The sequence below is a fragment of the Diceros bicornis genome, chromosome 6 (genome assembly GCF_020826845.1).
Source record: "Diceros bicornis minor isolate mBicDic1 chromosome 6, mDicBic1.mat.cur, whole genome shotgun sequence".
Taxonomy (NCBI): domain Eukaryota; kingdom Metazoa; phylum Chordata; class Mammalia; order Perissodactyla; family Rhinocerotidae; genus Diceros; species Diceros bicornis.
Genome location: NC_080745.1, coordinates 65,573,786 through 65,599,018, shown reverse-complemented (window position 1 = coordinate 65,599,018; position 25,233 = coordinate 65,573,786). Strand labels below are relative to the sequence as shown.

Here is a 25,233-nt window from a genome sequence, read left to right as displayed (position 1 = left end):
ATGAACATTTTACCATGCTTAATTTTCCTCTATCACTCTCTCCCTCTCTATCTCCACACACACACTACTGTTGGAGAGTAAATTGCAGGCATAATTCTCCATTACTCTTAAATAGTTTAACGCGTATTTTCTTTTTTTTTTTTAATAATTTTATTTATTTATTTATTTTTCCCCCAAAGCCCCAGTAGATAGTTGTATGTCATAGTTGCACATCCTTCTAGTTGCTGTATGTGGGACGCGGCCTCAGCATGGCCGGAGAAGCGGTGCGTCGGTGGGCACCCGGGATCCGAACCCGGGCCGCCAGCATCGGAACGCAAGCACTTAACTGCTAAGCCACGGGGCCGGCCCCTAATGCGTATTTTCTAAAAACATTGATCCAGTACTATCATCTAATAAACAGACCTTATTATAATTTCACCAATTATTCCATTAATAACCTGTATAGTAAAAGAAAAAGAAAAAAATTACAGTCCAGGATTCAATCCTAACTGCGCATATTGCACTGAGTTTTCATGTCTCTTTAGTCTCTTTTAATCTGGAACAATTCTTTAGTCTGTCTTTATTTTTCATGACCTGGCTAAAATTTTGAGTAACAAAATAAATCATAACATTAACAAGTCATAACCTATAGAAAAAAAACAAGAATTCATACTGACATACATAAATTAATAAATAAATGAGAAAAAAAGGAGAGCTCTTGCTGAAGAGAATGCCAACTAATAAATGCAGAAGAAAGAATGGAATGAGAAAAATCACCACTTGATAACCATAATAGTAATAATTATAGGCAAAAAGTCATCAATGGATGCTAAAACTAGTAGGTGAAAGATTGATGAGTAACAGGATGTTTACATAGCTTCAAAGTATCTCCCCACAATATACGTATTAATTACAAAGAGAAAAATAATAATTTTACATTGAAGAAAGCTGGAAAACACCACCTTAACAAGGGATCTGAGTTAACATCACGAGTAATGATGCAATTAGACAATATGTGCCTCCTGCTAGCATGCCCTGAAACGGACATACATCACTTCTTTGGTATTCCTCACCAAAATGCATAACCTGAATTTAAAACAAGGAAACATCAGGCAAATCTGAATTGAGGGACAATCTATAAAATAAATGGCTTATACTCTTCAAATTCTGCCTTTTAACTAGAAAACGTATAGCTTCCCTTGACAGCCCTACTTTAGACTAGATGTGTATGTTAGAGTGGTTGAGGGAGATCCAGTTCTTCAAGGCAAAGGCCAGGTCTTTTTTGATCTGGGGATGCTCTGAATCCCTCTCAGGAGACAATGGTGCCCATCAGGATGCACCAAGGCCAGAGATGCCACCCTTACCTCTTACTCCCATGGCTGCAGAGTCACTGATTTTAGGGTCCAAGACATCACATCTCCATTACAAAGTGTTTGGCCAGGGCCTTGGAGTACTCTTTGGAGGCGTTTTCCCAGAGGCATAAATATAGGACAAATAAAAGGAAGCACTACCTGATGCACAAGGCAGAAATTTCTTGGCTCTGGGGAGTAAAAACTAGGAAGTTAAGCTGATTCAGGAAGAGGAAAGTGGATTTTCAGAACGAGAATGTCAAGAGACAATTACTGGGTAGAGTTCAGGTGGTGTCAGGAGGTGAGGAGGAGACGTTGTAGCTAGAACTCTTCCATAATGCATCCTCTGGTTTCCCCAGTGCCACCATCAGCCTCCCCAGCAAACTCTAGGGGGTAGGTCTAATGGGATCCCATCTAGATAGTACCTCTGGCCCCAGGGCAATGTGCTTTCCTGTGTCCTCTGGAGAATGGAGATGGGAACAGTGAACAGGACACAGCCTCTGGTGTTGGTTTCTAGTGACCTATGGAATGACAAGCTCCAGTGCCTATTACTACACCAAAGTGATGTCTGAGCTCTTCTTACATACTCCATCAGACACCGGAGTCTCCTTCCAGTCCATCAGCAGCATGGCAGACTTCTGGGATGTGAGTATGAGATCTCTTCTATTCCTCCCTTCCCCTTCTCAATGGGCTGAAGCCACAGGCCAGGGATCAGAGATGTCAGACAGTGGATCAGGCTGTATCCAGAGACCAGGTCAGTCTAGGATCAAGATGAGTCAAAGGGGTCAGACTAGAGTTCAAGTGGAGGAAGGTGAGTGATCAGGATTTTGATCAGGGAGTCAAGCCAGTAGTTAGACTAGTACTGGGAGTTGGAGCTCAGGCTGAACTTCCAAATGTATTTTAAATAAAGAGGTCAAGATCAAGATATGGTCAAGGTTCATGGGTCAGCTGAGGAGCCCAACAGAAATAGACTGGAGATAAACTGGGGGTGGGGGGGCGGTCAGGGAATGAGGGCAAAGCTCATTCTAAGGGTAGGGGTCAGGATAAGGCTGGGTCAGGCCCAACCCAGCTCGTGGTCCAGTTTGCCCAGGGGCCACTACTGGACAGTTTGTATTGGACCAAATGGTACAACAACCAGAGCCTGGGTCGCGGCTCCCACTCCTTCATCTACCATGAGAACCTGCTACTGGGGGTTCCGAGACTGCGGCAACTGAGGGTCCGCAATGACTCCTGCGTGGTGCATGAGGACTTCCGCGAAGATATTTTGAACTGCTACGACGTCTACTCTCCGGACAAGGAAGAACAGCTCCCCTTTGGGCGCCTCAATGGCACAGCGTGAGTGAGTCCCCCCACCAATGTCGCAAGGCTTGCCCCTCTGAACCTGACACCATCCCAATGATTAGGAACCACTTCCACTGAGCCTTAAAGAGCCATGGAGGCACTCAGGGGGCTGGGTGGGGACATCTCTCCAAGTCTTATCTATGACTGTTTGGAGATCTCAGTCTGGGTCACTCAGGAACACAGAAGGTACAGAGCCATAGCCTCTGGACTTGTTTCCACACACAGGTCATAGTCACATTTGCCCAATCTGGAGATAGTCCTGCCAGAGAAAGCATTCTTTCTTGCCCAGAAGTCCCTCAGGGGTATGGAGAATGGACGAAGCATTGATGCTGCCACATGAGTCATGGTTGGAAGAGTCTGACCCTTGGAACTTATTTGGGGAGCAGCAAGGGGTCGAGGATGGATGAGAAGTTAGGGAAGAAAGAGAAAGAGGGTAGATAGGATAGGAAAGAAGGGGAAGGAAATAAGGGTCCAGGGAGGAGAGTATGTGGACAGAACAGAGAATCAAGGGGTTTAGCAGCTAGGTGCACAACCACAAGAGCAGAAAGGGTCTCTTCTGGATTGTGTGGGCCAGGTGCTTCCCTCATCGGGACTACTCAGACTGGGGTCAAAAGTGGGGCTTTGGTTTCTCATCCATAGTCTTGGGTGACATCGTGAACAATTAGGATATTTACATTTGAGTTTCAGTTCTGCCACTAACTAGCTGGATTATCTCAGACATCTGAGTCTTAGTTTTCTCATCTGCAAAATGTGGATAATATTTAACCTCCCTTCTCAAACAGTTGGTAGTATCAAACAAGATAATATATGTGAAATATATACTGTATGTGATAGGTATAGATAATATATGTGAAACTGTAAAGCCCAGACGATCATAAAGTGTTGCCATTGCCTTGGGAGATCAGCTTTTGGGTTGGCTCAGACCTCTCTGTTCAAATGACTTCTTCCGTGGCAGGTGGACATACCACTCACAGGATGAGCTGAGGGGCTCCTCTCACTGGGGCCGGCTCACAAGCTACAGTGGAGGTGGCTACTACCTGGACCTTCCAGGATCCCGACAGGCCAGTGCAGAGGCACTCCAGGACCTTCAGGAGGGCCTGTGGCTAGACAGGGGCACTCGGGTGGTCTTCATTGACTTTTCAGTCTACAATGCCAACATCAATCTTTTCTGTGTTTTGAGGTAGGTCTCCTTTCCTTACTGCATCCCTCCATCCATGGTTCCTGGTTCCCTTCTCCTCTGCTTGAACAATTCTTTTTTTTTTTTTTTTTGCTGAGGAAGATTGGCCCTGGGCTAACATCCGTGTCCATCTTCCTCTACTTTTATATGTGGGATGCCTGCCATAGCATGGCTTGATAAGTGGTGCTTAGGTCCGTGCCCAGGATCCAAACCTGCGAACCCTGGGCTGTCGAAGCAGAGCACAAACTTAACCACTTTGCCACCGGGCCAGGCCCTTCTCCTCTGCTTGAGACCCTTCCCTAAACTTGTGCCCTATGGCAGGGGTGGAGAGCGGAGGGAAAGGGAGGAACTGTTCCAGCCCAACCCCACCAGACATCTCCCCCTCCTCCCACAGACTGGTGGTGGAGTTTCCAGCTACAGGAGGTGCCATCCCATCCTGGCAAATCCGCACGGTTAAGTTGATCCGATACGTCAGCAACTGGGACTTCTTTATCATTGGCTGTGAGATCATCTTCTGCATCTTCATCTTCTACTATGTGGTGGAGGAGATCCTGGAGCTCTACATCCACCGGCTTCACTACCTCAGCGGCATCTGGAACATTCTGGACCTCGTAGTCATCTTGGTGAGGGACAGATATCTTGGACTTGGGACATTTTGGGAGGAGGAGGGTGATCCATCCTGATAGGTGCTCCAAGTTCTTCCTTCTGGAGTCCCAAGTCCTCCTTATGACTTCTGGTCAAATTACTGTGTAATTTGCTCCCTAAGCAAGAGGCTATGTTCCCTTGGGAAACATAGGGAAGCTGTGGGAAAACACTGTCTCCCAGATCCCCTCTCCCTCTGGCCTGTAATCCAGGCTCTGCTCTTTTCCTTATGTACTTGATATTCTGTTCCTCTCTGTCTCATGCCTTTATGACCCGTCCCCTTGAAATTCTTGCCTTTTCTCTTCTCTTCTAAAATATTCTGCCTCTTCATCTTCATCTCCTTCCTATTAACAGGACACATTAATTTCCTGACCAAGGCTGGGAAGTGGTGGGGGAAAGAAAATTACTTGGCTCCAGTTCTCTATAGTCCTTCACAACCTACATATTTACCACTTCAAAGCCCTCTCTTGGGCTTTAAGACGTTCCCCAAACATCCTATCCAGTTTCATTTGAATGTGAGATAGTCAACAACTCAGCAGGGAAGGATATTTTTCTCACTTGTCTTACCTACCCCAGCTCTCCCCTGGGACCTCATTGTTGAACTTCCCATGAGATCCCCTTGACTTCTCTGACACCCCTGTGTTGACAGCTCTCCATTGTGGCTGTGGGCTTCCACATATTCCGAACTTTAGAGGTGAATCGGCTGATGGGGAAGCTCCTGCAGCAACCTGACATATATGCTGACTTTGAGTTCCTTGCCTTCTGGCAGACACAATACAACAATATGAACGCCGTCAACCTCTTCTTTGCCTGGATCAAGGTACTCTGGGACTCCTCACCCCCAGCTCCACCTCAGGGCACTCATTCTCTCTTCCTCACTTGTCTCATTTTCCTTGTCTGGTCTGGCAACTCCTGTGGCCTCCATAGGCCCCTGGAGTGGACTGTTCAAAGCTTTTCTTTTTTCTTACTTCATCACTTGTTTCAACATGGCCCTTCCAGATATTCAAGTACATCAGCTTCAACAAAACCATGACCCAGCTCTCCTCCACACTGGCCCGCTGTGCCAAGGACATCCTGGGCTTTGCCATCATGTTCTTCGTCATCTTTTTTGCCTACGCTCAGCTCGGCTACCTGCTTTTCGGGACCCAAGTGGAAAACTTTAGCACTTTCATCAAGTGCATGTGTGTGTCCTGCCCCCTTCACTCCTCCCTGGCCCCTCACCCTCCAGCTCCATGGGTGTATGTATCCTTAGGGAAGTTGGGCATATGCGTGCGTGCATGTCTGTGCTTAAAGCGTTGGTGTGAGAGTCTCCTGAAGCCCTGGTGTGTGTGTTCAAGTATCTGTGCACTTCACTCTGTATCAGATTGAGTTGAAGGTGCAGTGAGGGGTCTGCCTGACTTCACTGAAGAGCGGTAGTTAGGAAAGTGGGGTGGGGGTGTGGATTGGGGTCAGGGTTATGGTTAGGCTTTGGGCGAAGCCAGATCCTGGTCTCTCAGTTTCACTCAGTTCCGGATCATCCTTGGAGACTTTGACTACAATGCTATCGACAATGCCAACCGCATCCTGGGACCTACCTACTTTGTCACTTATGTCTTCTTCGTCTTCTTCGTGCTCCTGGTGAGCTTCCCTCTGTGGGGTGGAAATTGAGGAACCTGAGGGATGGAGATTTGGAGGGCCTGCAGGGTGGGGTTTTGATGCCCACCTCTCCACCATGTTCTAGATTATGATGGGTTTCTCAAATCAAGGATGGAGAGTGACGGAGGGTGCTTCTGGACCTTCTGAGAGCTGGCTACTGTGGTCAGTGTGGTCAGCACAGTTGGGCAGTTTGCAGAGTATAGGGGAATCTGTAGGCTCCCTCACTAAAATCAACCCCTATCCTCCGAGGATGGAAAGGGAGAGAAAAGTGCCCCATGAGGACAAGTAGCTGCACCTGGAAGCTTCTGCACTTGTTCTCCAAGACTCCCCTTCCTCTGGGGATCCCTGGCTGTTTCTACTACCACTGCTTTGTATTTTCTCTCTCCTTGCCAACCATGAAAGATTGGGTTTGATTTTTATTAACAAAGCCAGCAGGTTTCCTTATTTGCTCAATGGATGCGGTTGCAGACAGGGATGAAAGATAGATGGTAAAGAAAGCACAATTATACTCTCACCTTGAAAAGTTTCTGGCTTCAGTGATTGCTGGGCCCCTACATGAAGGAGATCTGTGGCATACATTGCGGTATCTTTGTGGTCAGGTTACTGCAGCAACTGAGTGAGGACACCAGGTTGATGAGGGAGCATAACTCATTCCTAACAGGATTGTGCTGAAAGGCTGGGCCCTGGGGACCCTGAGATATGGGGGTTAGCGAGCTGCAGAGCTGGGGTTGAAAGCACTGGCCGCTTTAGAACATGTGTCTGGGACATTAATAGGGTCAGTAGGCTCCATGCTGCTAGTGGGTCTGGGGGTAAGCACCCAGGTCCCTGCTTTATCCTCCAGAACATGTTCCTGGCCATCATCAATGACACATACTCAGAGGTCAAGGAGGAGTTGGCCGGACAGAAGGATGAGCTGCAGCTTTCCGACCTCCTGAAACAGGTGACTAATCAGTATCCTTGAGCTGTACATCTGCATCAGGGCCCAGGTCCAAGGCTCTGTGCCCTGGTCTGTTCCTGACTGGTATAGAGGCCTGTGCCCTTGTGTGCCTTCAACTTATCCTTGGATGCCTGGCACCCCGTGGGTGGCGGTGGAAGCAAGGGATGATGAGGAGACTGTGGGAACTGGTGCCTGTTTCCTTCCTCCTTCCAGGGCTACAATAAGACCCTACTGAGGCTGCGTCTGAGGAAGGAGCGGGTTTCAGATGTAAAGAAGGTCCTGCAGGGTGGGGAGCAGGAGATCCAGCTCGAGGATTTCACCAACACCTTGAGACAGTGAGCAATCAGAGATCCAACTTTCTCTGACATTGGTCTATAAGCCCTTGGCCCTCAACCATATACCTTTTTCCGATAACCCTCTGACCTTGGCTTACGGGCCCCTGATCTTGGCTAATAGGCCTTTGACCTTGGCCTGTAGGTCTCTGATCCTGACCTTCAGAATTGTGCCCGTGGTTTAATGGTCTCTGACCATGTTCTATAACGTTCTGGACCTTGTTGAACAACTCTTAGGACAAATGTAATAATATAATTCCCTAATCATTGTATACATCCCTCACCCCCACAAAACTCTGATCTTGGTTCTATGCTCCCCCACAAACACTGGTCTATTCCTTTATCTATTCTCTCCTTGCTTGCCAGTTAAACATATTAACAAATATTGAACAAATATATTGTGATACCAGCTGGGGGCCAGGCAACGAGTAGGACACACAATTAAATGAGACAAAGTCTTTGTCCTCCAAGAGTTCATAGACATGTAAGCAAATAAACTGAATCATAGAACAAGTTCAACAAAAGAAGTGACTGGAAGACAGAGCATGGAGTAAAAAGAGTGATCAGTTCTATCTCTGAGCTTAAGGGAAGGCTTCCTGGAAGAGGTGATGTCTGAATAGGGTTTTGGAGGATGATAACTTACACATGGAGGAGCAGCAAAAGTCCATTCCAAGAGAGATAAAAGCATATACAAAGGCATAGAAGTCCAAAATTGAGCAACATATACAGAAGTAAAAAGTAGTTAAGCATCGTTAAGGTATCAAATGAAAGGTGGGTCATAGCAGGAGATGAGGCCAGAGAAACAGGCAAGGGCAACATTGGGAAAGACCTCAAACACCACTACTCTATCCAAAGAATAGGGTGCCTGGGAGGAATTTTAAGCAGGGAAGGGGTATATTTAGACCAGCACTTTAGAAAGATTAATTACTCTAGTTGCATTATGCAGGATGGATTTCAGGGGGAGGAAGTGAAGGGGAAGCTGGGTGAGGGGCAGGTTATTTAGAGGCAAAAAGATTTTTCAATAATCCCTGTAGGAGATCACGAGGGCCTGAACCTAATCAGCAGGAGTCAGTGGGGGAAGAAATAGATTCAAGTGATTTCTTGGCGGTAACATTGCTAGACCTTAGAGATTCTGGCTTTCCTATGTGGTCCCCTTCTTCCTCAGAGAGCAAGACTCTTGCAGAGTCTAGCAAAAGGGGGGGTCCATAATTGAGAGATCACAGCCACGGCATGCCAGAAGTCATTTCATCATCCTGTTCTCCTCAGACTGGGGCATGCAGAGCATCTCACTGAGCTCATGGCCACCTTCTCCAGATTTGACCAAGATGGGAATCGCATCCCAGATGAGAAGGAGCAGGAACAAATGCAACAGGACCTGGAAGGGGAGAGGGTGAGCCCAGCTGGTTGGTGGAGAGGCAGCATAAAGAAATTACTCACCCTCCCCTCCCTGCAACACACCCAGGACACAAACCCAAACTGAAAATCCTCTTATAGATGGGCAGGAAAGAGCTCTCTAGAATAGTGGTTCTCAAACGCCTGTACGTTATAACACCTTGGTGGGGTTTTTTAAAATCCTCATCACAAGTCACATACCCTAGACCAGAACTGCTGGGGGTTTGGGGCATCCAGACGGCAGTACTTTAAAAAACTCCCCAGGTGATTCCAATGCATAGCCAAGGTTGAGAACCATTGCTCTCAAACAGTCTTAGGGGTAAAGGATCAACTGCCCAAGAAACCATGACAATTCCTCCTGAGGACTTGCCTTCTCCTTTGAATTTTTAACTCTGATCCTTAGCTGCCTTTGCTATGCGTGCTTCATCCCTATCCAGTGTAGACCAAGAAGTCAAGGGCAGGAGGGAACGTGCCGGGAATTCTGGTACTGTCCCTCTTCTCCCAAACTGAGTTGGCTTCTAGTGAGTGCCTCACTAGCGAAGACTTCAAGGGGCTCGTGTTTTGTTTCCTTGGGAGGTGATTCCCTCCCAGAGGTTGGGCCAGCTTTGTGTCCAACACCACCACTTTGATCCCTTTGTCCCCTGAGTTTCAGAGGGAAGGGGAATAGCAAGAATTGGAGCACAAGGCCTAGACCCGAGAGCCCATTAGAGCAGGTGATGGAACAGGAGCTGATGGCTTCTCAGAGTCATCTTCTTCTCTCTGACTTCTGACTTCCTAATCAGGTGGCCCTCAACACTGACATTGAGCACCTGGGCCGGTCCATTGTGAGTAGCCCACCAGGCGAGTCAGGTCCAGAGGCTGCCAGAGCAGGTGGCTGTGTTTCAGGAGAAGAATTCTATACGTATGTGCCACCAGGGGCCCAAGGCTGATTGTGTTTATAATACCCTACCTTGAGCTTTTTTCCACAACCTTCCAATTCCCTATCCTTATCCCAGGGAGAACCTCTGCCCCCGCTTTAATTCTCCCTACAAGGCTAGGCCTTACCTTCCTTGCTCCCATCCGGACACACATCATTCTACCCTCCCTGCCCCTATAGATCCCTAGCCCCTCAGACACATATTTCTGCTCCCTTGGTCTCTCTCAAATTCTGCACAGGCTCACAAGGAGAGTTCTGCAGCTGGAGACTATCTTAGAAGGAGTCGTGTCCCAGGTTGATGCTGTGGGCTCAAAGCTGAAGATGCTGGAGAAGAAGGGGCAGCTGGCTCCTTCCCCAGGCATGGTGACTAGTCCTTCACCTGGGTCCTCTTGGCTCCCCACAGCTGAACTCTACCATCTTTTCCACTCAGTGGGTAGAGGCAAAACATGTTTTCAGGCTCCTGAAGCAACATGTTCTTCACAATAGTCAGTGTATCAGGGGAGATGGGAGGTGGAGGGAAGGCCTGGGGTTAGTTGCTTTGGCCTGAGGGCTGCCTTGGCCTCTAGGAGATGGTCTAAGGTTGGTGAATCAGATCCAGATTTTCCAGGTAAAAGGAAAGTGGGGCACGAACTCTTCCTTCAAATGACCTGTCCCTTTTTCTTCCAACAGGGGGAACAAGGCATTTGGGAGCACATGCAGCCGGTTCCAGCTGTGACTCCAGCCCCCTGGGGAGTCCAGGGTTGGCAGGACAGTGGTAGGGGAAGGGTCCTAAAGCATCAGGCAGCAGACTCCTCTCTCACTGCCTCCCCAGAAACTCCCTTGGCACATGCCCTCCACTTCTAGGGTAGTAGATCCCACCACTGCTGCTGTTGAGTCCCACCCTATGTCTGGCCTTTTGAGCCAATGTTTCTGTGTGTCGCTGGGCATCACACTTAGGCTTGTGACTCAGTGTTTCTGTGTGTAGCCATGTAGCTCTGTGAAATAACATTTCCCACTGGGCCTCTCACTCCCTGTGCTCCTAGCTCTGCAGTGATGTTTAAAAGAAAAAAAGGTCAATAAACAGAATAAAGGAAGGAAGGGAGGGTAATGACTTTCTCTAAGCACCTGGATAGTCATGATTTGTGAAAAAAGTAGAAGCCGAGAGAGTAGCATAATCTAGATGTCTTCCTACTTGCCAGTGAAACCTATTCTTTGTGCATCTAGAGATCTGCTACTAGCACCCCTGGGATTCTTGTCTTTCCCACAGAGTTTCCCTGTGAAAGAGAAGGGGAAGCCTTAGAGGAGAGGAGACTTTCTCCTGCCGGAAGGTTACAATGTTGCAGAGGAGTTGGAGTGACACCCCCCCAGGGCAAAGTTCATGAAGGCTCAGTGGAGGGGCTGCTCTGGACATTCCACTGAACGCTGGGAACTGGGGGGCCTGAAAACCAGGAGATGAAGATGGAGCCTGAGGAGAATCCAGCAAAGAAATGACCTCAGGATTCAGAGATCTTTGGACTAAAATGTGGTGGGCTCTGAATCTACCCTTCCATACCAAAATGTGGGTTTCCCTGGTGACGATCAATAAAAATCCTTGGGAGAACCAGGACTTTGCACTTGCTTCTGGGACTGTAGGGGGAAAAAGAGAGGCTGGAACTGTGAGCCATCCTTGTACTTGGGCTGGGAAAAGCTCATCCCCACTAGGAGGTGTAGAGTGAGGGCAGTGACAATGTGAAGGAGCTGGGCTGCCCCAGGAGTCCTGAAGTAAGAATTCCTGGCTGGTAAGAACGGTTTGAAATGGTGAGTGCTATGATTGTACCATTGGAGAGAGTGGAGACAGTGACCTAGGAGATTTGGTCCTCAGGGTGAAGAGAGTAAGGTAGTCCTTACTCTGGGGTGGTGGGTAGCTGTTTTGTGTGTGTGTGTGTGTGTGTGGTGTAGGGTGTGGGAAGTGAGAAAGTGCAGATGGAGGATAACCAGAGATAAGTCAAAAAACTCCTACACCAAGATTTTTGGTGTACAGGTCTGCATCCGGAGTCCTGCTATATATTCCCTCTCCCTTCCCCTGTGACCTTTATCCCTTCCTCATTTTGCACCTTCCGTTGCTTCCCAGTCGCCTTTTCTCCTCCATTCCCTTCAGCCACCTCTGTTCTCCCACCCCATGAAGTACACTCTATACACCTAGGGGACTTGTGAAACAGCTGAGTGCAATTAAGATAACCAGAGTGTATCCTAGCCCTAAAAAAGTTATCATCTAAGCTTTCTCAACAAAGGCTGTATCAATCGAAGAGAAGTAGGTGCCAGCCTACAGTTTAAGAAAAAGGGGCCAATATGTTGGTCTTAATCTAGGACATTGGAAGGGAGAGTATTTCTGCTCAAAGATCAATGCCTGAAGGTTTCCCAAAGCCTGGATGAGACTATCTTCGAAAGCATGGATTCACTCAGCAGTCTTTTGGCCACTTATACCTGCCGGGGTGCGGATTCTCTGGGGAGGGTGTGAGCTGTTTCCGGTGACTGTGGTCAGCAGGCAACCCCGGGCTCAACCCGGACAAGTCCTGGGTCTTACTAGACTAGTGACCCCTCCAGTGAACGGCCGCAGGAAAGAGCGCATTCTCAGTTTCAGACGTTGAGACTCTTGGCGGCGACTCACGATAGCCAATCTTAGCTTGGATGTCGGCTTCGTGCTCACACTCTGCTGTTACTCAACATCTGCGACAGGATTTCGCCTAGAGGCGGAGGATCCCTGGTTGCGAATCCAGGGCAGGGAGGGCGGGGCGCATCCGGTGCGCATGCGCAGGCATCCCAGAACAGGAAGCCGCGCAGTACCAGGCATGGCGGCGGCTGCCGAGGGTGTCCTCTCCACCCAGCGGGAGGAGCCGGTTCGAGGTACGCTGAGTGGGTGGGGATGAAGTGTCCAGTGGGAGGACTGGGGCTCCGGGATGCCGGGGCTCACCTGGCAGGAGTAGGCAGGTCAAAGGGGCGCGCCTGTGTGTGCGCGAGTGTTTGTCCTGTCAGGATGTCTGAGATGGTTTGGCTGCGGGATCGGGTGTGAGCCAGGGGCCGGGGCCAGAAAGCAGAGCTGGCGTGCCAGTTGGGGCAAGGACGAAGTGAGGGACTTGAAATTATGGCACATGGAGAATGGAGCCGACTTGGTGGAATGAAGACAGGTGGAGGGAAGTAGGGAGAGGCTGCTGTGGCTGTATTGGGACCGGGTATAGGGCAGGACACTTACTCGTTCTTCCTTGTCCCAGACGATGCCGCGGTGGAGACAGCTGAGGAAGCAAAGGAGCCCGCTGAGGCTGACATCACTGAGCTCTGCCGGGACATGTTCTCCAAAATGGCAACTTACCTGACTGGGGAACTGACGGGTGAGGATTCCGGCAGGGCTGTGCACCACTCGCTGGAGCTCCGGGAGACCAGTGAGATGCTTTAGCAGCATCAGTCTGCGGCTCCCTCCCTAACCCCGCGTGCCCTGAAATAAACTTGTCTCTTAGAAGTTTGGGGAGGTCGTGAATGGGAAGGACAGAGGTCCATTCCTCTCTGGAGAAATTCAGGAACTGCTTTCAGAAACACATAAGAATACTTAATACAACTCTGCAGGCCTCCGTAGTGTAGACTATTGCAGAGAGAACAACAACAAAAAATTCATCAAGAAGTGCTTCCTTGGGCGAGGTGTGTTTTGAGCAGGGTTGTGAAGCGAATAGTTGGCTGAAAAGGGGGAAACGACTGGTAAGTGAGGTGGTATAAGCAAGCAGTTTGTTTGGCTAAAGCAGATGTATTTACTGAGGCAAAGAGAAATGAAATTGGGGAATGGGCAGTGACCTGCAGATTTAGGGACCTGTTAGGTTGGTCTGAGGGTTTGGTGACCCATCCTTTGGGACACAATTAATTTTATGGTCTAGCGTGTGTTTCCGGGTGAACACATGACCTACGTGTGGAGGAGGGTCTAAAAAGTGAAGTTGATCCAGTGTGGCCTCTTAGAAGCATTTATTACATTGTTTCACTTCCCCAGGAAATTGCTGTGAGCTAAATTGGGAACTAGAATCTATAAGAAAAGGCTTGAGGCAGAATAGGAGTGGTTGTGAGTCTCTAATTTATTTACTTATTTATTTATTTCGGAGCAAGAGACACCAAGTAACAAAATCTAGATTTTTGGCTTCTCTTTAAAAATTCCAAAGATTTGGCAATACTAGCCCCTGTTCTTGCAAAGCTATAATTGACTATAGTTGAGCAGCTGTCTCTTTTAAATAGACTAGTGCTACACAGTTTGTCCCCAGCACTCGGTTTTCTCCCTTTTATTTAGACCTGGTGTCAGTTGCCATTTATCACTATTCCTATACTCTTGCTTTTTTCGTAGTGGTACATAAATGGTTTTTTGTACCAATATTTCAAAATTGGTCAAGTAAATAATAGATTAAGAGCACTGCATGTGCCAAGAAGTGGGAAAAACCATATTTCTTTGTGGAAGTGAATAATTTTCTTGTATGTCTAATCTGCGTACACCTGGCTTGCTTCACTCATTTACATTATCTTGCTGGCTCATAAGTATTTGAGTGTGTGACCTTTGTTTTAGAGAGATTAATTTTTTTTTTTTTTTTTTTTGATGAGAAAGATTAGCCCTCAGCTAACATCTGTTGCCAATCCTCCTCTTTTTACTGGGGAAGATGGGCCCTGGGCTAACATCCATGCCCATCTTCCTCTACTTTATATGTGGGACGCCTGCCACAGTATGGCTTGATGAGTGGTTCGTAGGTCTGCGCCTGGGATCCGAACCTGCAAACCCCGGGCCGCTGAAGCGGAGCGCATGAACTTAACCCCTACACCACTGGGCCAGCCCCTAGAGAGATTAATTTGATAGCAGTGAGAGTATGGATATGGAGGAGAGAGACCAGAGACAAATGAGCAATATTTCAGATGAAAAATAATGATAGTCTGTGACAGACTGATGAGAAAAAGAGTGGGAAGGAGAGCATGGGTGCAAGAACATTACAGATGTGGAATTTATAGGACTTGTTGAAGTGGGTATTAAGTGATAGAGCAGCCTAAGACGTGTCTGAGGTTTTAAGCTTGGGTGGTGCCATCAGCCAAAATAGGGAAGTTGGAAAGAGGAACCAGGTTTAGTGTCAAAATAATATTTTCAGTTTTGGCTAGGCTGATTTTAGAGATTACCAGAACATGTGACTTGTACATGTGAGTCTAGAGCTCAGAAAGGGATCAGAGCAGGAGAAACAGATTTGGGAGTTACCCGCATGATGGTGTGAGTTGAGGCTGTGCAGGAGGAGATTGCCAAGAGAGAGCTTAGAGGTAGATAAGTGGGCCTAGACTAAAATCTCAGGGAATGCCTGTATAGGACAATTAATTTTTCTTTAATAACAGTACTTAAAGAACCTAGGCTTCCAAATGATTTATTTATTATAAAATTAATTTTAACAAGATTGTAATTTCCCTATAATTGTCATTCTTACTTGCACAAATGCTTTTTTCAGTTTGAGAAGAAGCTAGCATAACGCTGGGAATGCCGATGGGAATGTGCCACCTAGGTAAACTTCAGTCATGTGTCACAGCTGAAGAAAAGTTGAAAACTGATAGTTAAGGGGGTTGGATGAGAAAGGATCTGGCATAGAAACCTAAAAAGAGCAGTTTGAGAGAGATTAGAAAATGCTATAGCAGCTAAGGGAAATGAACATTTCATGAAGAGAGGGAGATTAGTAGTGTCAGATACAATGGAGAGGTTCAAGAGGATAGAAATTGAGAAAATGCCAAGGATTTGGTGGTTAAGAGAGCACTGATAATTTTGGAGCATGTAATTTCTCTGGATGGTGAGGGCAGAGGCCAGACTGCCAGGGTTTACATGAGTGAATGGTGAGGAAGAGGAAGTGGTGAGCGTAACCTACTCTTTCAAAAGGTTTAGCAGTGAAGCGCCTTTGCTTTACTGAGCAGAAGATGTAGGTGTAGCAGAATAGATGGAGTACTTTGGGGCTGGAGGAAACCTGAGTATATTTCTAGATAGAGAGGAGGGTGCCAGGATGGAGAAAGTTTGGAAATTCAAGAGAAAGAAGATGATTGAAGAGAGGCTCTGAAGAGGTGGAAGGGTTTGGGATCCAGAGCACGGTAGGAGGAGTTGTCTTGGCAAGAGTAGGAACACTTCTGCCTCTTGGGAAGATATTAAGGTACAGAGGAGTTTAGAAGTGAGGCAGAAAGGTTGAGCTTATGTAAGTGGACTTGGCTTTCAGGAAAATTGGAGTAGGGGCCATTTGCTTTGAGTAGGGCTAGGGAAGGGAATAGAGTATATGAGAAGGTGGCAAATGGTTTGGAAAAGTCAGTGCATAAAATGTAATATAGAATCACACAGTAATAAATGAGATACTAAGAAGTGGTGAGGTCCTAGTTGATTTTATATATATATATATTTTGATATATATATATATTTATGATGCCATCTCCCAAATTACGTGTTTTCATGCTGTAGAGGTACCAAGACTATTTCACCTTTCTTTTCTTGGGACATGAGGTTATCATTTCCCTTTCCGACTAAGCTCCTGGTGCTTCTAGATCTTATTTGGTTTACATAGTTTGCTAATTGTTGCCTGAGTTTCTACTTAGACATTCAGAGTCCACAGGCTGAATATAAATGTCGTAAATCAAAAGTGGCCCGCTCCTTTAACATTCCCTAGGCCCTGCCTTGAACTGCCATTTGGCCTGTAATTCCACATTCCACTGATCTAATACAAGTCTTAAAGGCATCACATCTTCTGTTTGTTTTAAAGCCACCAGTGAAGACTATAAGCTCCTGGAAAATATGAATAAACTAACCAGCCTGAAGTATCTTGAAATGAAAGATATTGCTATAAACATTAGTAGAAACTTAAAGGACTTAAACCAGAAGTGTAAGTAATAATTTTTATAATTAAACATGTTTTATTTAATGTTCTTTTGTGCTTGGGGCCGTGGAGAAGGGAAGGGAACATGGCCCCTGTCCTCAATGAGCTCATTTTCTGAAAGTGAATTACAAAGTTCAAGTGACTTTCTTTCATTCTGAGGATTAGCATGCTTTGGTGATATGGTTATTTCTGCTTCTGAATCTTGATTTGATCAGAATCAAATTCCTGGAAAGAGATGGGGCTGAGGAAGGGTGGCCAGATTCTGGTGAATTGATTTAACAGTGAAATCCGTAAAGGACCACTCTGTAAACAGGAAACTAGAACATCTATAAATGGAAAATGCTAATTTAGAATATATGTTGCATCGACTTATATTTGTGTTCCCTGTCTTGAGGGCCCTCTTTCTTGGTCTGGGAGTACCCAAGAAACTGAATCAGTAATGGAAAGGTTGCTTGAGGAGCAAGGAATTTAAAAGAGAGGAAAATTAGTAGATGAGAGAGACTTAACTTTGTCTAGGTCATGGTGAAGCCTGATCAGCCAGCTGCTGTCTTCTAAAGCATCTGCCCTGTTGGTGATCAGAATCACGTCACCCTACCTAGTCTGTCTTAGGCAGAGCTGGAGAGACACTAGCATTCTTCCTTTTCCGCTCTTATATATACTCCTTGTTGATGCCATATAAACCTGTGGTCTGTCTTTGTTTTTAAAGATGCTGGACTGCAGCCTTATCTGGATCAGATCAATGTAATTGAGGAGCAGGTAGCAGCTCTAGAGCAGGCAGCCTACAAGCTGGATGCATATTCAAAAAAACTGGGTAAGCATTTTTATTGCTGTTTTGATTTGATAAGAGTACCTCCCTGCCAATATAACCTTATCTAATATGATAGTTCATATTTATGGTGTGTGTACAATGATCTATTTTAATCTTCACAAAAACCTCTTGAGAGTAATTTTTTATTAGTAGTAGTAGTAATAAAAATAACATTTCCTGAGTACTTAAAGATATATCAGGCACTGTTCTTAGTGTTTTGCATGTACTGTGTTTTTTATCCTCCCAATAATCTATGAGGTAAGTACACGATTTTTATCCTCATTCTATAGAAGAGGAAACTGGATGAACGGGTTAAGTAACTTACTTAAGGACACAAAGCTAGTATGTGGAAGAGTTATATTCCAAACCAGGTCTGATTGATTACAAAGCCCAAGCTCATAATTGTGGTTCAATAGGCTGAAGCATCTTTAATAACGTAGATATATGTCTTGAAAAACAGAATAGTCAATCAAGGGTTTTCTTGAAGGGTTACTTTTCCTTTAAGGAGGAAACTGGTACTTTTAGTGTTAATTCCTTGCTAACTGGCTCTGGCTTTTATATCTATGGTTAAAAATAATGAAGCTGTTTTTATCCTAAGTATAATTTACAGATTACTTTATTTTCATCACTGACAGTTGTTGACTACTTCATGAGAGTGGTTTGTAGCACACTGAGATTTGACATGGGTGGTGATTAACAGTTTCATCGTCCACAGTTAAATTTACTAAATGGTGACTGTGAACCTTATGTAGAAGGCATTGTACTAGGCGCCTTCAAAGTTTTAAAGAAAAAGGGAATGTGTAACATTAAGAGGCTTATCTGATGGTTTTTTAAATTTCTGTATCTTTCAAAATTGCTTTCCTAGAGTGAGGGGTAGGGATAAGAAAATAAAAGGTGAAACATACATTTACACTTACTGAGAGTTCCAGTATGGCTGGGTGCCTGGGACAGTGCCTGGACAGGCAATTTCCTGTGCTTAGTAAGGCTCTTGTTGGCTCAAGTGCCCATAGATCTACTTAATCCTGGTGGACCCAGTGAGCAGGTGCTGATGACAGGGTTAGAATTTAGTGAACTTGTGTTGGGTTCTTAATTCTGTGTTTGTTTGTGTTTGATTCCAATCCTAAGTTGTGCACATCGATGATATCTGGACAGATATCCAAATATCTGTTCTTAGCTAATATGATAGTTAACATTTATGGTGTGCATACAGTTTGGGCACAATTTGGACAGCTGATGAGATTGAAGCTAATAGAATTTTTTGTTGTTGTTTTTGAGGAAGATTGGCCCCTGAGCTAACATCCATTGCCCGTCTTCCTCTCTTTGCTGAGGAAGATTAGCCCTGAGCTAACAGCTGTGCCCATCTTCCTCTATTTTATGTGTGGCACGCTGCCACAGCGTGGCTTGATGAGTGGTGTGTAGGTCCACGCCCAGGATCCAAATCTGTGAACCCTGGGCCGCTGAAGCAGAGTGTGTGAACTTAACCACCGCGCCAGTGGGCTGGCCGTGCTAATAGATTTTTTAAAAAATATAATACAGACATTTTTGAATTTGCCTGGAAATGCTGACTAAAAAGTATCTTTGTAAGAGCTAGTTTTAAAAAATATAACTTCCTCTCTCTCTCCCCCCTGCAGAAGCCAAGTATAAGAAGCTGGAGAAGCGATGAAAAATTGATTCCTGTGGGACCAAGTTTTTTTTAATGTGGAAGAATGTTTTATAAGACCTGAATCCTGAGGTTGATGAATTGTCAAAACTCCTCAAAAGGAAACTATGCTGGTCGTCCCAGAAACATCACCACATTGGAGTAAACTGGAGGACTATGGCTACTCCTGAACTTTTTTGAGGCAGTATCCGTTGGAAACTCACACTTATAGCTCCTTACATTTTACTTGAATGCTTCATCATCCATTCAGGACAGAGAGTCTCTCAAAGTTTGGGATAAACCTGGGCTTGCCAATAGAATCAAATGAGAGGACCTATTTTCTCTGGTCATAGTTGATCACTACATTATTTTCTTAAATGGCTGGATTTTGAGTTACTCTGTACATGGTTGTTTTTTTCTATTAATGACACTAATGTATTGCTAACAAGATTCTAAATTAAAAAAGGAAAACAAAACAAACTTGTTCTTTACAGTCTATCACCTTGTGAATGTCAGTAATTTACTTTTCCATAACATTGCAAACTACAAAAAATCTTAATTTCAGGCGGAATCTTCTAGACTGAGCAAAAACAGAGAAAGAAGTGTGATAGCTTGGTGTATCTGATGGGCCCCTCCTGTCTCTTCTCTGTGTGAGTCAGATGTCTGGGGATGGATGACATTTTGACATGTACTCCCTTTTGGAAATGTGGTCAAGATAAAGACAGGATGTGTATGTGTATGTATGTGTTAGGTGGGGAAGTGAGGCTGCCACTCATAAGCATTTTCTAAAATATCTTCCTACTTGTGCCTGCAGAGTCAGGGTGGCTCCTGGGGAACTGATCATCTTCCTTTCAGACTAAAGATATTAGTGGATGGAGGATACTAACTGATCAGTCTAGTTTGGAAGACAGGCAACCTTATCCAGAGTTGAGTGTTAACAGCTAGGAAGGTGCCTGAGGTCCCCAATTCCATCTCCAAAAGAGTTCTTAACTCTGTTTTTGTCATTTCCCACTGTCTCTGTTCCACACCACCATTGTTTATCCTCTGCTCCTTTGGACTATTGCTGTGGTCTCTTCTCATCTTACCCATCCCTCCAACTTAACCTCCAAACCGCTGCCAGAGCAATCTTTCTAAAATGTGAGCTGGCCACATTACTCCTCCTACTTAGAATCCTTTAGTGCCTTCTCATGGCCTCTTTGAAAAAGCCAGACTCTTTTTTTACTTAGAAACCAAAATTTTAATGAAATATTTCAATTCACTTTTGTGTTTCTAAGGATGAAGTACTCTAATATAATTCCCTTTGGTTCTTTATTAAACTTTCTGTAACTGTTTTTCATACAAGATTTGAAATATTTGGCCAGATATAGATCCTGACACAGAAACTAGCATTTTGAAATTGATATATTTATATATATATAGTGGACAACCTCCCCAATTACATTTGGATATAGGTTTCTCCCAAGATAGAGCTGAAAATACCATAGCTTTTTCTGAGTATATGTGTGGGGAGGGGGTGTAGTTATTTTATTTTTTTCAAGCTTTATTGAAATATAATTGACATATAACATTGTATAAGTTTAAGGTATATAATGTGATGATTTGATATATATTGTGAAATTACCACAATATGGTTGGTTAACACATCCATCAACTCACATAGTTATCTTTTGTGTGTGTGTGGTAAGAACATTTAAGATCTATTCTCCTAGCAACTTTCACATATACAATACAGTATTGTTAACTATAGTCACCACACCGTACGTTAGATCCCCAGAGCTTATTCATCTTATGACTTGAAGTTTGTATACTTTGACCTGCATCACCCCATTTTCACCTGGCAACCACCAATCCGCTCTCTGTTTCTATGAGTTCAGCTTTTTCAGATTCCACATATAAGTGGGATCATATAGTATTTGTCTTTCTCTGTCTGATTTATTCTACTTAGCATAATGCCCGTAAGGTTCATCCATGTTGTTGTAGATGGTAAGATTTCTGTATTTTTTATGGCTGAATGATATTCCATTGTATATATAGGCCACCTTTTCTTTATCCATTCATCCATCTGTGGACACTTAGGTTGTTTCCGTGTGTTGGCTACTGTGAATAATGCTGAAATGAACATGGGGGTGCAGATATCTCTTTGAGATAGTGATTTCATTTCCTTTGGGTATACACCCAGAGTGGGATTTCTGGATCATATTGTTATTCTTTTTTTTTTTTAATTTTTTTTCTTTTTTTTGTGAGGAAGATCAGCCTTGAGCTAACATCCAATGCCAATCCTCCTCTTTTTGCCAAGGAAGATTGGCCCCGGGCTAACATGCATGCCCATCTTCCTCTACTTTATATGGGACGCTGCCACAGCATGGCTTGACAAGTGGTGCGTCAGCATGCGCCCAGGATCCGAACCTGTGAACCCTCGGGCCACAGAAGCAGAGTGCACGCACTTAACCGCTATGCCACCGGGCTGGCCCCCTCATATTGTTATTCTATTTTTAACTTTTTGAGGAATCTCCATACTGTTTTCCATAGTGGCTGTACCAACTTACATTCCCACCAACGAACATTCCCAGTGCACGAACGAAGGTTCCCTTTTCTCCTGGCCAGCACTTGTTATCTCTTGTCTTTTTGATAACAGCCATTCTAACAGGTGTGAGGTGATAACTCATTGTGGTTTTGATTTTCATTTCCCTGATGATTAGTGATGTTGAGCACATTTTCAGGTACTTATCGGCCAATTGTATGTCTTTAGAAAAATATCTGTTCAGGTTCTTTGCCCATTTTTAAATTGGATTGTTTGCTTTTTTGCTATTGAGTTGTTTGAGTTTCTTATATATTTTGGATATTAACCCTTTATCAGATAGATGGTTTGCAAATATTTTCTTCCATTCTGTAGGTTGCCTTTCCATTTTGCTGATTGTTTCTTTTTTTTTTTTTTGTGAGGAGATCAGCCCTGTGCTGACATCTGCCAATCCTCATTTTTTGCTGAGGAAGACTGGCCCTGGGCTAACATCCGTGTCCATATTCCTCCACTTTATATGGGACACCGCCACAGCATGGCTTGCCAAGCAGTGCGTCCGTGCACGCTTGGGATCCAAACTGGCAAACCCCGGGGCTGCCGCAGTGGAGCGCGCGCACTTAACCGCTTGTATCACTGGGCTGGCCGCTTGTTGATTGTTTCTTTTGCTGTACACCTTTATAGTTTGATGTAGTCCCATTTGATGTTTTTGCTTTTGTTGCTTGTACTTTTGGTGTCATATCCAAAAAATCATTGCCAAGACCAACGTCAAGGAGCATTTTCCCTGTTTTCTTCTAGAAGTTTTACAGTTTCAGGTCTTACATTTAAGTCTTTAATCCATTTTGAGTTAATTTTCATGAGTGGTATAAGATAGGGATCCAATTTCATTCTTTTGCATGTGACTATCCAGTTTTCCCAATACCATTTATTGAAAAGACTATCCTTTCTCCATTGAGTATTCTTGGCTTCCTTGTCAAATATTAGTTGACTGTATATCATGGGTTTATTTCTGGGCTCTAGATTCTGTTCCATTGGTCTATGTATCTGTTTTTATGTCAGTACCGCACTGTTTTGATTACTATCACTTTGTAATATAGTTTAAAATCAGGAAGTGTGATACCTCCAGCTTTGTTTTTCTTTCTCAAGATTGCTTTGTCTATTCAGGGTCTTTTGTGGTTCCATATGAATTTTAGGATTGTTTCTCTATTTCTGTGAAAAATGCCATTGGAATTTTGATAGAGATTGCATTGAATCTATAGATGGCTTTGGGTAGTATGGACATTTTAACAATACTAATTCTTCTGGTCCTTGAACATGGGATGTCTTTCCATTTGTTTGTGTCTTCTACAATTTCTTTCATCAATAGCTTATAGTTTTCGGTGTACAGATCTTTCACCTTTTTGGTTAAGTTTATTCCTAAGTATTTTATTGTTTTTGATGCTATTGTAAACAGGATTGTTTTCATTATTTCTTTTTCAGATAGTTCGTTGTTAGTGTATAGAAACACAACTGATTTTTATATGTTGATTTTTGTATCCAGCAACTTTACTGAATACATATATTAGTTCTAACTGTTTCTTGGTAGAGTCTTTAGGATTTTCTATATAAAAGAACATGTCATCTGCAAACAGACAGTTTGCAGTTTACAAAGAGACAATTTTACCTCTTCCTTTACAATTTGGATGCCTTTCATTATTTTTTTTCTTACCTAATTGCTCTGGCTAGGACTTCCAGTACTATGTTGAATATACGTTGTGAGAATGGGCACACTTGTCTTGTTCCTGATCTTAGAGGAAAAGCTTTCAACCTTTCACTGTTGAGTATGATGTTAGTTGTGGGCTTGTCATATATGGCCTTTATTATGTTGAGGTACATTCCTTCTATATACAATTTGTTGAGAGTTCTTTTGTCGTGAAAGGATGTTGAATTTTGTCAAATGCTTTTTCTGCATTTATTGAGATGATCATACAATTTTTATCTTTCATTCTATTAATGTGGTGTATTACATTTATTGATTTGCATATGTTGAAGAATCCTTGCATCCTAAGGATAAATCTCACATGATCATGGTGTATGATCCTTTTAATGTGCTGTTGAATTCAGTTTGCTAGTATTTTGTTGAGAATTTTTACATCTATATTCATCAGAGATATTGGCCTGTAGTTTTCTTTTTTTGTAGTATCCTTATCTGGCTTTGGTATCATGGTATTGCTGGCCTCATAAAGTGAGTTTGGAAGTGTTCCCTCCTCCTTAATTTTTTGGAAGAGTTTGAGGAAAATTGGCATTAAATCTTCTGTAAATGTTTGGTAGAATAAACCAGTAAAACCATCTGGTCCCAGGCTTTTCTATGTTGGGAGGTTTTTGATTACTGATTCAAACTCCTTACTTATTATTGGTCTGTTCAGATTTTCTATTTCTTCATGACTCAGTCTTGGTAGATTGTATGTTTCTAAGAATTTATCAGTTCCTTCTAGGTTGTCCAATTTGTTGGCATATAATTGTTCATAGTACTCTCTTATGATCCTTTGTATTTCTGTGGTATCAGTCATAATGACTCTTCTTTCATTTATAATTTTATTTATGAGAGCTCTCTCTTTTTTTCTTGGTTAGTCTAGCTAATAAAGTTTTGTTAATTTTGTTTTTCTTTTCCAAAAACCAACTCTTAGTTTCATTGATCTTTTCTATTGTTTTATTATTCTCTATTTCATTTATTTCTGTGCTAATCTTTATTATTTCTTGCCTTCTGCTAACTTTGGGCCTAGTTTTTTTTGTTTTTGTTTTTTTTTTAGTTCTTTTAGTGTAATGTTAGGTTGTTTATTTGAGATCTTTCTTTTTTCTTAGTATAGGCATTTATAGCTATAAACTTTCCTCTTAGAACTGCTTTTGCTGCATCCCATAAGTTTTGGTATGTTGTGTTTCCATTTTCATTTGTCTCAATAATTTTTGATTTTCCTTTTCATTTCTTCTTTGGTCCATTGGTTGCTCAGGAGTGCGTGGTTTAGTTTCCATATATTTGTGAATTTTCTAATTTTCCTCCTGTTATTGAATTCCAGTTTCATACCATTGTGTTGCAAAGATACTTGATATAATTTCTATCTTCTTGAATTTGTTGAGACTTGTTTTGTGGCCTAACCTATGATCTGTTCTGGAGAATGTTCCATGTGCACTTGAGAAGAACGTGTATTCTAAAACCAGACTTCTTAGCATGCATCTTCACCCCTATTTTTTTTCCTTTTTTCAATTTCATTTCCTGTTACTCTGACACTTAAACTGTGTTCAGCTATCTTGAGCTAACTTAAATTCCCATGGATAGGTTTTCTTTTCATAAACTTTATATTTTAGAATAGATTTAGATTTGCAAGAAAGTTGTAAAAACAATACAGAATTCCACTGATGAGTTTTCATATCTTACTGTTGTTTCTTCTTCCTGAAATTATTACCTGCATGTTTGGCAAAACTCTACTCTCCTTCAAGATTTAGTCTTGATCTTCACTCCTGGGCTGTGCCGTATTACCCAAAAAGTAGAAAACACCTGTTCTTAGTGTGCCAGCAAAGCAGGGGCATCATTGAGGCAAAGAACTTAATATTTCCCCAAAAAGCATTGCAGAAGTTGTGAAAAAACCCAGAGCTTTGTGGTTCTTCCTTAAAATTATTTATATTTTAGTTAATTTTTAATTACTTGACTGCCCTTAGTGAGTCTTCCCTCCCCCTCAG

General features: G+C 43.7%; 2 protein-coding genes across 3 annotated transcripts in view; both read left to right on the top strand.

The window, feature by feature from the left end:
• Window positions 1–11,158, top strand: part of PKD2L1 (polycystin 2 like 1, transient receptor potential cation channel) — a 34,825-nt gene extending 23,667 nt beyond the window's left edge. For both annotated transcript variants that reach the window (XM_058543759.1, XM_058543760.1), the window contains exons 3-16: window positions 1,846–1,973; window positions 2,410–2,663; window positions 3,625–3,849; window positions 4,241–4,469; window positions 5,138–5,308; window positions 5,488–5,669; window positions 5,985–6,105; window positions 6,965–7,063; window positions 7,274–7,395; window positions 8,659–8,782; window positions 9,567–9,685; window positions 9,940–10,063; window positions 10,370–10,454; window positions 10,947–11,158. In XM_058543759.1, the coding sequence (XP_058399742.1) occupies window positions 1,846–1,973; window positions 2,410–2,663; window positions 3,625–3,849; window positions 4,241–4,469; window positions 5,138–5,308; window positions 5,488–5,669; window positions 5,985–6,105; window positions 6,965–7,063; window positions 7,274–7,395; window positions 8,659–8,782; window positions 9,567–9,685; window positions 9,940–10,063; window positions 10,370–10,454; window positions 10,947–11,098 (2,135 nt within the window). In that variant the 3' untranslated portion in view covers window positions 11,099–11,158. The remainder of the gene's footprint in view (window positions 1–1,845; window positions 1,974–2,409; window positions 2,664–3,624; window positions 3,850–4,240; window positions 4,470–5,137; window positions 5,309–5,487; window positions 5,670–5,984; window positions 6,106–6,964; window positions 7,064–7,273; window positions 7,396–8,658; window positions 8,783–9,566; window positions 9,686–9,939; window positions 10,064–10,369; window positions 10,455–10,946) is intronic.
• A 1,304-nt stretch (window positions 11,159–12,462) lies between these two features.
• On the top strand, window positions 12,463–19,504 carry BLOC1S2 (biogenesis of lysosomal organelles complex 1 subunit 2). The gene is made up of 5 exons (XM_058543773.1): window positions 12,463–12,562; window positions 12,928–13,044; window positions 16,444–16,563; window positions 17,264–17,368; window positions 18,997–19,504. The coding sequence occupies exons 1-5, from the start codon at window positions 12,466–12,468 to the stop codon at window positions 19,026–19,028; spliced, it is 471 nt and encodes a 156-aa protein (XP_058399756.1). The 5' UTR covers window positions 12,463–12,465; the 3' UTR covers window positions 19,029–19,504.
• The last annotated feature ends 5,729 nt before the right edge of the window (window positions 19,505–25,233 follow it).

Excerpts from the sequence above, each read along its gene's own strand:
- BLOC1S2 (XM_058543773.1), top strand. The coding sequence starts at position 12,466 with ATGCGCAGGCATCCCAGAACAGGAAGCCGCGCAGTACCAGGCATGGCG. Across the intron at positions 13,045-16,443 it reads CCTGACTGGGGAACTGACGG|CCACCAGTGAAGACTATAAG; the intron begins GTGAGGATTCCG and ends TTTGTTTTAAAG. Across the intron at positions 16,564-17,263 it reads AAAGGACTTAAACCAGAAGT|ATGCTGGACTGCAGCCTTAT; the intron begins GTAAGTAATAAT and ends TTGTTTTTAAAG.